General features: G+C 34.1%; 1 protein-coding gene across 1 annotated transcript in view; it reads left to right on the top strand.

Annotated features, from left to right (window-relative positions):
- The window catches only part of Csmd3 (CUB and Sushi multiple domains 3), a 916,841-nt gene that overhangs the window by 379,619 nt on the left and 522,513 nt on the right, over window positions 1-14,709 (top strand). Inside the window, exon 10 of the mRNA XM_057791849.1 lies at window positions 674-798. Within this exon, the coding sequence (XP_057647832.1) occupies window positions 674-798 (125 nt within the window). The remainder of the gene's footprint in view (window positions 1-673; window positions 799-14,709) is intronic.

The following is a 14,709-nucleotide window of genomic DNA, read 5'->3' as shown; positions in this document are numbered from 1 at the left end:
TCCACATTCTCACTGCAGTGAACTATTTATTTGTTATTGATCTTAACCACTATGACAGGAATAAGATGGAATCCAAAAGTAATTTTTATTTGTAACTCACTTATGGCTAAGGATATTGAACATTTTAAGCGTTTCTCAGTCATTTGTGATTGCTCTTTTGAGAATTACCATTTTCAGATTCTGTGACAACATCTGGCATCAAATGGAACACATTTAACTTATCAATAAACATGGACAATATATATTTCAAAAGTAAAATTTTAAATGTTTTTGCAAACACAGGTGGATATTAGATGACATGTAAAAACACCTACGCATGTAGGTTCTCCATAAAGAAATATTGTGGGTTGTAGGAGCCCAAAATTCGGAATTCAGTTTAGAATGTCCAGTATTTATTCACATTTACCATCCACTTAGAGAAGCAAATTTATTAATAATGATTGAACTTGCTGCTGGCCTTAAATTTCTATAATCCTTGGCACTGAACATATCTAATGAAGATTTTTTTCTTACTTTTAGTACATAATTATTTAAGTTGTATTTTCACATTTTACATTAAATTTTTGTGCCTCATGGTACACATTTGACCTATTGAATCAAGTCTATAGATGTAGATCTTGTCCATCACATTCTGTTTGTCTAAATATAAAGACATTTCTTTGTTCATTTGTAGCCTTGGATCCACTGTGCAGTTCTCCTGTGATGAAGACTATGTCCTACAGGGAGCAAAAAGCATCACTTGTCAACGAATAGCAGAAGTTTTTGCTGCTTGGAGTGATCACAGACCTGTTTGTAAAGGTAAAGAAAAGCATTATAATAAAATACTCTCTGGAGATACTGTGATACTTATGTTTGTTTTCATAGGCCAACAATGAAGATAAAATGTTGAAATATATTCTTAAAGTAATCATTTATTCAGTGTTTTTTAACATTTTAGAGAAGTTGTAAACCACTGTATTTTCTAATCTAAAGAGTATTCAACCAAACAATCATAAATATCACAACTGAATCAGAAAGCCTGCAATATCAAGTTTTAGAAATTGTCTTTCGTCTTTACCAATACTTCATTAATTTTCTTCTGTGGTAGTGAAATGAATATTTGTTAAGTGAAATCCCACCTTCACATAAAGAGCTTTTCATTTTACCTGCCCATGATAGTGGGAGGTAGCTCTGAGATTAAGTTTAAGTATACTGAACTTACACTAAAACCAAATAATGACGGCTTTCAATGTCTGTTTTGCCTGTTAACATAGCTATTTTCTCATTCTCTCTCCACATGAATAACGTTCTCACCCGTTTGAGTGTGTGTGCATGTGTGTGTACGTGTGTGTGAGTGTAGGATCTTTGCCCTCAATCCAATCTCAACAATTTTCCTCAAATAAAATATTTCCAGAGAACTGAAAGTTGGTACTTCTTTATTCACCTTTATCAAAGTGTGATTGAAATGAAATTGCTGGTGTTACAAATTATTTGTTTGGGATTAGATAAAGTTTTACTTGATATGCATATGCATAATCTGACTCACTATAACTCTGTCTATGAAATACTTACTATTAAAAAACACTTTGAAGGAAAACTGAAGTTTTAACTATCTAGAAAACAAAGTGGGCTGATCCTAAAGTATTCATACTAGACTACCTCTTTTATTTCTCATGTGAACTCAAATGTACTATATATGCCTGTTTAATTTGTTTTGTGGTACTTTTGAACTTTTCATGTTGTAAAACAATACATGATTTTTAGACATAGTGTTAGGCCACAGTATGCATACCATAATCTTAAGACATTGAAAGTAGTGTGCTAATATAATTAGACATAAACATAAGTGTTTGCAGGAATCATGCCACTAGGATTAGGTATATTCGTCAATACCAAGTACCTAAGTTCATACATCTATGATATATGCTACTTCTCAGACTCAAATGCTGGTCCCTGTGTTTTAAGAGAGCATCAAAATAACTATGATTTCATTGAAGACAATGTCTGAATGTTATTACACAATGTTATCTCTTTTTTAGTTTCTATATTGCTGCACAGTCTTCCCACCTTCTGACTGCCTCTTTGCCATCTGGTCTACTTGTTCCTTTTTCTCTTTTAAAAACCTGACTGCTAACTCTGAAAATTTCTTCTTCCCACACTACACCCCTCCTCCTTTGTCCCAGCTCCCATACCCACTACATCTCCTCAAAGAAAAATTCTTATAGAATTATTCAAGATTTCGTCATTGTAATATTTTAATTTTGAGACAAAGTCTTGCTATATATCCATGACTGGCCTGCAACTCATTGCCACCAGGATGGGCTCTCAATAATACAGTGATACCCTACCTTTGTCTCCCAAATTCATTGGTTATGTGTGTCTGGCAGTATTCACCACTATGAATGCTTAATCTTTCTGAACTTTATTAGGTTGCGTTTGTGAATTTACCTTTCACATGACTGTTGTTTGTTCCTGTGCCTATTGTTATTTTTCATGATGATTTGTCTGCATTTTTAGTACATCAATAGTCAAGACATTTTAATTCTCTCGAAGAGCCTTTTTACAGTCACCACACCCAGGGGATTCTTCTCAGAAAAGCGGAGGAAGATGTCAGAATAGAGAGGGGCATATGTACTAGGTACTATAAAGGGAAAAGTTATTTCAGGATTGACTAGATATAGAAGGAGGGTGCAGTAAGAAAGCATTAAAATGATGTTCAAGTGTGTTTGAATAGAACGATCTTGTGCTGTTAATAAATATGAAAGAGCTGAAAATGGAGCTATGTGGGAAGGACTCCACAGTTACTACAACATTGTCACTGTTATTTTTAACATTTCCTATGTGCCAGGCATTATGCTAACAACTACATATACTTTGTCTCATTTAGTTTTCAAAAAACAAATTGACAGAGGCATTGGCATCTCCATTTTAGAAATAAAAAGCATAAGGCAGCAAGTGATGCAGCTTTCCAAAACTTAAAAGACTGCAACATTTTATATAAAAAATAATCTCATAAGACAGGGAAGAGATGCCATATTTCACAGTATCAAAAAGGCACACAGAGAAAAATATAAAGCACAAGTGATGCACACTGTACTCCCTTGGCAATGGCAACCTAGGATGAGAAATTCACAGGTTCAGAGGAAGATTTTTGGTCTCATATAAATTTCCTCTTAACAACTTTAAGTTAAAGTCTTAAAGGATGGTGTACAACACTAAAGGTACATTGTTAATACAATGAAGATGATGAAATTTAAGAGCAAGTGTTAAATACTGCTAGGTATGTCAACATGTATCCATCTTCCACGCATTTAGGAGGTAGAAGTAGGGGACCAGGAATTCAAAATCATTGCAACCAGATTGAAAGATCTAAGTCAGCGTGAGCCATATGAGATACACTGTATCAAAACAGCCATAAAATTACATGAAACTAACAAAATAAAATTGTGTTTTTTTTTTTTTTAAATCTACTCTATTGTGTTTAGTCTTATAGTTACCACGTATATAGACCACCGGCACTCATATATGTATGCGTCATACAGACACACACGCACACACACACACACATGCATGCTTGTATATATACAGAATATTGTTTTGAAAATACACATACACCACAAAGAAAGAATCCTTTTTCCAGCTTTTATTCATAGAACATGTTTAATGTACTTTGTGAAACAAATACTAGATAATGTGTCATGGCGTTTGTTTCATCTGTGTCCTGGTCTGGCCCATTCTCAAGTAGCTCTAAAGAAGTTGTCATGGTTTGTGAGTTAAATATTTTGTGCATTCTAATGCTTCCTAATTTCTTTATATACATTTAATGACATAAATAATGTTAAGAATATAATTTATTACAGAAAAGGAGATTACTGTTAACATGGGAACAAACTCACAAGGAGTTCTAGTCAAATTATGGAGTTTAAGATCTATATAAAGTAAAACTGAGATGATAAGCCCTTTGTTATTCAAGACTTTTGTTTTTGTAAGGCTGGATGAATCATGTCTTTGATTGTAGAACGTTCTAAGGCAGAAATAATCTTACATTTTTTGTTATTTTTCAAAAATGTGACAGTTCTCTACTGATTGCCATGTCCAGAAATATTTTTTGAATGTTAATATTGTTTCTTTTGCATTCTAGCATGCATCCTGTTATCATGTCTATTTGTAGAAACATTCATTCTACAGCTGTTAGCAGGGATGTAAAAACACTATATGTTCAAGAGTCATAACTGTTACAGTTCCACACAGAGACATTATTTCTCTAGATCTCAACCATGTCTGCAAAGATTCATTTGCTATTGCTCACAAGGTGCACATGTGTATGGCTTATCAGGCATGCATTGCTACTAGAAATCACTTGCTGTGGTTCTGGAAAAAGTAATGGAGGGAACCTGCTGACATAGTAATTGAAGTTTTAAAATGACATCCACTGTGAGTCTGAACGAAGAATAGCATTTGTGTCTCATGGGTGCTTGGAGAGAATAAATATGTCTTTGTTCACAAAAGTGCTGTCAATAGCAGTATCAGTGTACGGTGCCTTTGAGAAATCATTAATATGGCTGTGTCCACACAATGTATGGATAAGCAATGATGGAATTAATTTTAAAGGGACATATTTTCACATTAATAACAGCACATTATAAACTAAAACAATTAAATTTCATAATTAGTACTATGGTTGTATTGAAACTCAAATAATTGTTATTTCCTAGATATGATATATGCCCATGAAGTGTTTGTCATTTTAAAGTTAGAAAAATGATTATTTCATAGTCGTTTATGCAATAGATCCCCCAAAGGGAGCATATGAACGTTATCAGCTCCTCCAATGATTGGCACACTCATTTGAGATTCAGCATGATTAGTGAGGGTGAACTGTGAAAAGAATAATTTTGTTAATGTGAAAACATTTAAGAAACTTAACAATAATACCCAAGCATATTATATGGACTTGTCCAATTAGTATTTCAGTATTTATAGGGTGGCTCTAAGCAGACAAGTGTTTAGGAGTTTTTAACACAATGTCATGTACAACTTGTGAAAACAGTGGGGCAGGAGAATAAGGGAAGACTGGATAGAAAAGAAAACGAAAGACTAAAATCCCGTGTTCTTACATTAAAGTCACAAAACCACTCATTAATGATTATGTTCAACCTTCCATAAATTATCTTTCTATTAACTTACAAATGTATTATTATATTTCTTTTCATTCAATGCTCAGCATATGTAGTTATGGTAAATTAAATGATATATATGATATAGCATATGAATTTGATATTAGTTTACATTAACCCACAAATCATACACACGAATGTAGGAAGTATGTGGTAGACTCTGTAAAGATGACAAGGGCAACTGTTTGCAATTTCTGGTGAGAAAGATGATCTTGATGTAAATTATCATACATATTGAATAAGAAAAAAGCATTGTGAGTGTGATTTTAATATGAGGAGTATACCATGGTTCACCACACAGTGTAAATGGCAGATCCAGGGAAGAGAGAGGAACTGCTTAGTGAGACCAGAACTTATCCCTACTGCATGAACTGGCTTTTTGGAACCCATTCTTTTTTGTAGGGTTATCTTCTTAGGCCTAGATATAGTGGGGAGGTCCTTGGTCCTTCCTCAAAGCAATATTCTAGACTTTGTTGACTTCCCATGGAAAACCTTACTTCTCTGAGGAGTGAAGGAGTGGGATGGGAGGGAAGATGGAGAAAGAAAAGGGAGGAGAGGGAGTGGCAACTGGGATTGGTAAGCAAAATGAAAAAAGATAGTTTTTAAAAAATAATGAATTAAAAAAAGAATTTCACCTCAAAAAATAAAACTGTAAAAAGATAACAAAATTACGTTCTCGGTCCACTCCTTAAAATGTGTCTGAAAGGCACACTCATTTGCTTTGAGTGTTCTATAAACCTACTATGTTGAGAGTTCAATTCTTTCCATTTTGGCTACAATATAGCTATATGTGACTGGTAGATAAATTATAACAAATTCACCCTTTTATAACTTTTCTGAGAAATTATGTTGCTCTTCTGTACTGCATGTTAAAGAAATAAAATAGTCCATTTCATAAATTATTTCAGGTCTCATTCAGTATCTTAAGTAATGAAATCTCTTTAAAATGCTCATATTCTAGCTATGTGAAAGGATCTTATGACAAAAGTATTATAACACTTAAACACTTGCATTCAACCTGAATTTCTGCAAAGGTTTTACAGTTCTGGGTGGCCTCTGGCTTGGGTACCACTCCTGCTGCTATTGCAATCTTCTGAATCTTCTGATTGCCAAAATCACTCAGGATTCATGTCTAAGTTCATTTATTTAACTGCGAGCAGTTTTCCAAAAACTCAATACTCAGGAGATTGTTTTCTAGTGTGGGTGCTCTGTCCTTTAAAGCCAATTGCGTTCTTTCCGTCTTTCACATTTCACCTTTTCATTCTGTGACACACACACACATACACACACACATACACACATACACACTTTCCAATAGGGATTCTTTGTTTTATTTTGTTTTGTTTTTTTATGTTTAGATTTTTAATGAAACTACTTTGGTCAACAATTTGGTTCATTAATCCATTGTTAGCAGGTTCAACAAAACAATCTAAATGAGATTTAATTAATTTCATCATACACAACACAAAAACTGGGTGTCTAAGTTATATTATGAATAATTGCTGAGCAAGGCTAAAGAATATGACCCTCCTTAACCAGTATCTGTGATCATTTTTGGCAGTTTAAGATGTTACATGTTATGTTTCCTCTTACATTTTGTTTGTGTTTTTTGAGTGCATAAATAATTGACTATTACATACATATTTCTGTACATATAAAGATGGCTAATTAACCACATAATAAAAATAGTACTAAAGTTTATTTAAATATATTAAGTAATTTGAGAAGTAGAAATGTGATCATTACACGCCCAAAGAAGTGACCAGATAGAGTGCTTATTGTGATATACAATTAGAAATATCTAGACAAGGGCAATCTAGAGCTTTCTGGTTTATCAACCAGAGACACACATAGCAGGTGTTTTTCTGTAGTTTTTATTCATGCTGTCTTTGTTCCATGAAATTATTTTACAGATAAAATGGTGCATAATAAAATGATATTATCATCTAGTAGACAAGATGACAAAGGAAATAGGCAAATGTTTTAGATATGAACTTTTATCACACATTTGTGTTTATGGTTACTGTTTTTCTAAACACACTAATTTGAAAATTTAATATATATATATTTAATGACAAATATACTTTACAATGCACTATCAAAAAGATTTAAGTTTGGTTTGATATGATATTTGATAGTTCTGAATGGTGTTGCATTTATTTATATATGTGTGTGTTTATGTGACTCTTTAAAATAGACAATATACATATGTCAATAATTTAAAATTTAAATTATCTGAATGATAAAATCTTACTTTTATATAATTCTCTTCATATAATTAGACTTAAATTTATTACACACATTTTGCTTTCCTAATAAATTTTGAAAAACATATAAATTAACAAATAAATGGTTCTATTTTGGTATATTGACAGATATCATCATGACTAATAAGAAACTTTTTATTTCCAACTCAGTAACCTACTATAAGCATGATTTTTATTTTATTTCTCTTTCTGAGTCTCCAGTTTGCTTATTTTTAAATCCATGAATGTACATACAAAAGATGATGGACACAATCTTCTTCCTATGATGAACTGCAAAGATTTTCAAAAACCTGTGTTCTTTTTCTAGACTTATACATTCAATATTATCATTATTAGTTCATTCATCTTTCTTAAGTTCAAAGATTCAAGCATCTGTTTCAGTTCTTGGCATACATAAACAATAAAACATTTTAAAAAGTGTGATAAACTATATATCTTTTTAACTATTATCAAAAATGTTATACTGTTCATTAGTATTGTAGCATATGTCTTAGTTTATTTTTTAAGTTAGGCAAAAATGGGCTTTTATTTTATCCCAAACTTGTTCTTTAAGCTGATCAACAATAATTTCTATTACACGAATCTTTTACAATTCACTTATCACAAACTTATGACTTCGTATTACAGTAAATATAATGTTTTGTGTTTTACTATCAATGTATATTTTATTGAGTTTTCAATACATATCATCAAAAATATTGTTATAATGTGAACTTTGAATGTGCTGTTAATAATTTGAAAATTGTTAAGTAATATATATATTTTTTAATTTGGTGGGTAATTTCATGTATGTGTCTACATTATTCCATCTTCCTCTCCTATCTCTGGCTATTCCCATGTCTGCGCACTCTATTTAAAATCCATTGCCTCTTCTGTTTTAATTATTGTTACATGCACATATATTTAAATTTAAAAGTAAAACCTGTTGATTCCCTTTATTATTACAGTGTGTGTGTGTGTGTTTGCAATCCCCAGTTGTATTGGATAACTTTCAGTGATCTAGTCTCTGAAGAGGACCAAGTGTTCTTTTTTTGGAGCCAATTATTGCTTTTTGCTCTTCCTCCAGGAGTGGGACTTTGCTGAGATTCCCCCATCAGGTTGGCTTGTCAACTGATGATAAAACTGTTCAGACCTTGTTTAGGAGTGACCCTGTTATACAACGAAGACACAGGCTTGCCGCAGATTACCAGCTGTCTGCTCTTACCTTCTTTCCATCCCCTCCTCACGGATGTCCCATGAGCCCTTGTGGTAGGGGTTGGAAAGTACTTCTTATATCACGTTAACTCTGAGCATGCCTAGCTCAATTTTTCTCAGAATTCTAGTCAGTTGTAAATTATATAATATTCTCTGTCAACTTCACAAAGAAGGCTATTTCATGAGAAAAATAATCTCCACTGTGTACAAAATTGATATTAATATGGATTCTAGGAGAATTGAGATAAGAACACAATATTTTTAAAAATCTTTATTTTCAGCTATATATTTTACATCCTAACCTCTGCCATTTCTCCATCCTCTCCTCCTAGTCCCTCTCCCCCATCTCTTCTACCCTCTCAATCCCTGCTCTTCCGTCTCCACCCAGGAAAAGGCAAGTTTTTTATGAGCATTAATAAAACATGGCATATCAAATTGCTGGAAGATATGTCCAACCCCATGTATTAAGTGTCTGCAAGGCGATCCAATATGAGAAATAGGTTTTCAAAAGCCAGTAGAAGTAAAGTGACAGAGACAGCCCCTACTCCCACTATTAGGAATCTTATAGGAAGACCAAGCTACACAACTCCAATATAATCACAAAGTTCCTAGGTTAGTCTCATGCAGGCTCCCTGGTTGTTGGTTCTGTCTCCTTGTGACCCTCTGAGCTCAGATTAGTTAATTGTGTGAAGTTTCCCCTGATGTACCTGACCCCTCTGCCTCCTATACTCCATTTTTCACCACCACCACCACCACAGAATTCCTGAACTCTGCCTAAGGCTTGATTACTTCCACTGTGTGCTGAATGACATCTGTCTAATGATAGTTGGACCATAACCACGTGCCAGACTTCCAACTCCAAAATGCCTCCTACCCTGCAACAATCACCGTCATCATTCTTGCCGTCTGTGCTGCCCCAACCTGATTGCTCACGATCCCATTTCCACCTGCCCTCAGTCTATTAATGAAACCTCTTCTATTTTCCCTTCCAAGGGATATGTGGGTTTCCACCCAAAAACTCTCCTTGTGACCTACTCTTTTTGGTTTGTGGGTTATACCATACCTATTCCTTATTTTATAGCTAGTGGGTGCATGCCATGTTTGTCTTTCTTGGTCTGGGTTACATCACTTGGAGTGATTTTTTTTCTTAATTCGATCCATTTGCCTAAAAATTTTATGTTGTCATTGTTTTTACAGCTGAGTAATACTCCATTGTGTAAATGTACCACAGTTTCTTTATTCATTTGTCAGTGGAAAGACATCTAGGTTGTTTTGAGGTTATGGCTATTATAAATAAAGTTGCTATGAACACAGTTGAGTAAGTGTCCTTGTGGCGTGACTGAGCATCCTGTGGATATATGCCCAAGAACAGTATAGCTGGATCTATGTAGGCTGATGCCCAGTTTTCTGAGGAACCACCACACTGATGTTCAAAGTGCCTGTACACGTTTCTACTCCCACCAGCAGTGGAAGAGTACTCCTCTTGCTTGACATCCTTTCCAGCATGAGCTGCCACTTGTGTTTTTGATCTGACATTCATTTTGATTAGTCATTCTGACAGGTGTAAGACGGAATCTCAGAGTCATTTTGGTTTGCGTTTCCCAGAAGGCTAAGTATGTTGAACATCTCTCTAAGTGTTTCTTCATCATTTTGGGTTTTTCTGTTGAGAGTTCTCTGTTTAAAGCTGCACCCAATTCTTTAATTGTATTATTTGGTTTGTTGCTATCTAGTTTTTTGAGTTGTTTATATATTTTGGAAATCAGCCCTCTGTTGGATGTGGGGCTAGTGAAGATTTTTTCCCATTCTGTAGGCTGTCATTTTGTCCTATTGACAGTGTTCTTTGCCTTTGAGAAATTTTTCAGTTTCATTGGATCCAGTTTCTTAATTGTTGATATTAATGCCTGTGCTATGGGTGTTCTGCTCAGAAAATTCTTAGCAATTTGTTCAAGATAATTTCTCACCTTCTCTTCTATGAGGTTTAGAGTATCGGAATTAATTTTGAAGTCTTTGATCTGCTCGGACTTGAGTTTTGTGAAGGGTGATAACTACGAATCAATTTATATTCTTCCACATGCCACCATCCAACTAGAACAGTGCTATCTGTTTTAGATTCTTTATTTTTTCCATTGTATAATTTTGGCTTCCTTGTCAAAAATACAGTTTATGTCTTGGTCTTTGAGTAGGTATCTGTGTTTGAGTCAATACCATGCAGTTTGTATTACTATGGCTCTGTATGAGAGTTTAAAAGCAGGTATGGTGAAAGCTCTGGAAGTCTTATTGTACAGGATTATTTTAGCTACCCTGTTTTTTTCTCTTTGAAGTTGAGTATTATTCTTTCAAATTGTGTATGAATTGTGTTTGCATATTCATGGGGATTGTATTGACTCTGTGGATTTCTTCTGGTAAGATAGTCAGTTTTACTGTGCTGGTCCTACTGATCCATGATAATGGGAGATCTTTTTATCTTCTGATAGCTTCTTCAATTTCATTCTTAAAAGAATCTAAGTTCTTGTCATACACAACTTTCACTTGCTTGGTTAAGATTACATCAAGATACTTTATATTATTTGAGGCTATTGTAGGGGTGTTTTTTTCTTTGATTTCTTTCTCAACTCATTTCTTGTTTGTATATAGAAGGGCTACTGATTATTTTAACATGACAGAACTTAGGAAGGCAGAGAAAGCTAAATGGCATGCTGGGAGAAAGGAGGCAGAGTCACAGAGAAACCATACATATAGCCCTGCCAGAGAGAGAAGCCAGGATTTTATCCTGTAAACCACAGCTATGTAACAATACACAGATTAATAGAAATGGGTGAAATTAATATGTAAGCATTAGTCAATAAGAAGTTATAGGTAATGGGCCAAGCAGTGATTTAACTAATACAGTTTCTGTGTGAATATTTTGGGGCTAGGCAGCCGGGAACTAACTAGCAGCCTACTTTACAACACTTTTGTTTATAGTGTGACTATGATATCATTCAGAACTCTATAGCAGAGCATATTTTATTTCTCATGTTTGGTAATGGAATGTTATTATTTAACAAGAACTGAGAGACAATAACTTTTCTATATTTTTGATCACCTAAAAAGATGGAAGAATTCAGGATATGAAATGAGCCTTCTATTAATTAGTTTTCCCTTTGTTTTAATATCAATAGCTTTAGAGCTCTTTATGTTTAAAACAAAACAGATGAAAAAGGACACTCTGTATTTTCTAGAATGTATATTACTTTGCATATTTATATATACATACACAAGATTTTTAATAATAAAAAATGGAATTTAAATTTAACAAACTACATTTAATTCTTTAATGATTTTATTTATTACCTCTTGGGGAGTCTCTGTGCATTAAGGAATGGGGCATGTTCTGGGGTTAACCTAGTCTACACTTTTTGTGACAGTAAGTACAGAATAAGTATCCAAACAACTTGCAGTTTCTGGTATATGGTAAACACGCTAACTGATACTTGAATACATGATTGAATCTCTTCTTTAACCGCTGTACTAGGTACAATACATTAAACACAGACTAGAAATGAACAAATCAAGCCCTTGAGTAATTTGCAATCTTATTGAAAGTACAGTACATTCAGAGTGAAACAATGGGAGAACATCTGTAACACAAGTAAGGCATGATTACATTGTCACTATCTAAAATATAAGGACATTTCGAAACAAACAAAACCAGAATTACTCTATTAACCTTTCAAAGGTAAATTTTGCCACTTTATCTCTGTTACGACTGTATATTCCTTTATTTTGAAAACAGTGAATTTATTTTAGCAACATTGAAATTTATGTACTAATTAATTCTAATTGAGAGGAGGTAAAATATGTGTTTTCATCTTTATGGTGTGGGTTAGAATTGGATTAATTAGAAAGAGAGAGTAACAGAAAGTTTTAAATTATCACATATCATTAAAGGGATTTCAAAGCAAGCATAAAACCCCTTTGACGATAGAAAAGGATCAGCAATGAATCAAGAAGAGAGCGAAAGACGAGAAGAGGAGTGGGGATAGGGGGAGGGGAGTGGGGGGAGGGGGCAATATTTGGGAGGAGGGGAGGGAAATGGGAAACGGGGAGCAGGTGGAAATTTTAATTAAAAAAGAATAAAAAATAAATAAAAGAAAAAAAAGAAAAAAAAAGAACGGGAATTTGTCAATGCAAAAAAAAAAAAGATCTTATGTATTTTTGGTCACAATGTTAGAGTGAGAGATGGATAATGGATAATTGCCTGCCAAAGACCTGTATGCTAAAATGACATGAGTGTGAAATCCCTACGCAGGTTTAAGTGTTCCGGTATATGATCCTTAGAGAGTAACATCATTTGGGGAGGCAGAATCTTTTGTACTTGGAAACTAGTTGTAAGACTTAGGGTTGTACTGATGGACCTTTATGCTTCTAATATCATGCCATGTTTCCCTGGTATGATGGATTTAATGCATGTGAACCAAATGTGTTTCTATCCTTCAGTAGATTCCTTTTGGCAGTTGGTTGCAGAACATAAAAATAAGCAATATATGGGCATGTTTGAAAGTTAGGTTTTAGCTTGGGTACAAAAATCTAATTTTCTTTGCTTCTTGACACAGAAGGTTTTGTTGTAGTTGAAAAATTTGAAAAACTTCAAATTTTTGAAATTTTTTAATAGATAATAAGTACCGATTGAGCACATGTTTTGGAGCACATAAACCATGGAGCCTCATCACAATCATATACTTATAGTCTATGTCACCACTACACACAAGTGCAGTAATATTTGACTGAAAATGTAGCAAATAATTTACACAGGAGGAAGCACTATACTTACTCTGAAAGGTGTGTTTAATTGTGATTTATGAGGAGGCAAATGGAGGACAAGAAGAAAATGCCATAGAGAAAGAGTAATATTTGTAAAGACATAAACTCCCAGGCCCAGTGTGGTTCTCTAAAAACAGTTTTGATCATTGTCAGTATAAATGTTGATGATTTTTTGATGAGTTCAAGGGAATATCCTTTTGTAGATATAGCCTTATATTATTGAGAATTTTTAATATATTGAGTTGTTTGAGCTTTTACAATTTTTGGATATTAAACCTTTATTTCATGGTTTGCAAATATTATCTCTCATTCCATTTTACTTTTCTTTTTATATCCACTCAATAGAACTATTTCATTGATTGTATTTTTGTTGCTGTGTGTAAGAAATCATTTCTGAGTATTACATCAGAACTCTTTTCCTTTGATTTTCTTGATTTTACAGTTTCTTGTTGTTCTAATCATTTTGTTCCTATTTTTTTATTATATTGAAATGAAACTTTTTTTGTACACTATATTCTGATTATGATTTCCCTTCACCCATATCCTGAGATTTTCCTCATGTTTTCTCCCATCCAAATCTACAGCTTTTCTGACTCTAGTTAGAAATCAAACACACATGTAAAAAATAATAATATAAAAAATAATCAAAACACAAAATAGGGCAAAGAAGAAACAGAAGAAAAAGAGTCAAAGAAAAAGCACAAGAAATACATTTAGACACATAGAAATACATGCTCTCACACACAGGATTCCCTTATAAAAGCAAGAATGAAAGCCATAATATAAATTCCAAGGAACTGTAAGGCAAGTAATAATAAGCCATGCTTAGCCCTTCAACTCTGAGAATAAACATGAAGCAGGTAAACCCCTTTTATCTGAGTAATAGCTAGATATGCCATGCAGAGAATTGTGTGGCCTGGAAATATCTCTGTGTATGGCAGCAGGAATTCACCATGCTCCCCTGCCTGTGCACTCCTAGCAGTCCTTATCTCACTGTCTCCCCAGGTATCGGGGAACTGAGGGGTGAGCATGGCGCCTCCCCAGGTGTGGGGGAACTGAGGGGTGAGCATGGCTCAGCTACTTTCCCAAGCGTGCATACAAGCACCCGAGTGCACAAACCCCATTCAAGTGATCCATAGCCAAACTTGAGAAAGAGTCAGAGTTCGCACCTGCAGTATGGCCCAGAAATTTTGCATTTCAAAATGGGATGACTTTTTTACTGCTACTGCTGAGTCAGGAAAATCTCTCTTAAAAGAGCTGTGGCTTGCCAACAGCAAACAGCAAGAAGC

This window comes from Chionomys nivalis, chromosome 17 (assembly GCF_950005125.1).
Source record: "Chionomys nivalis chromosome 17, mChiNiv1.1, whole genome shotgun sequence".
Classification (NCBI taxonomy): domain Eukaryota; kingdom Metazoa; phylum Chordata; class Mammalia; order Rodentia; family Cricetidae; genus Chionomys; species Chionomys nivalis.
This window is presented reverse-complemented; position numbering and strand designations above follow the sequence as displayed.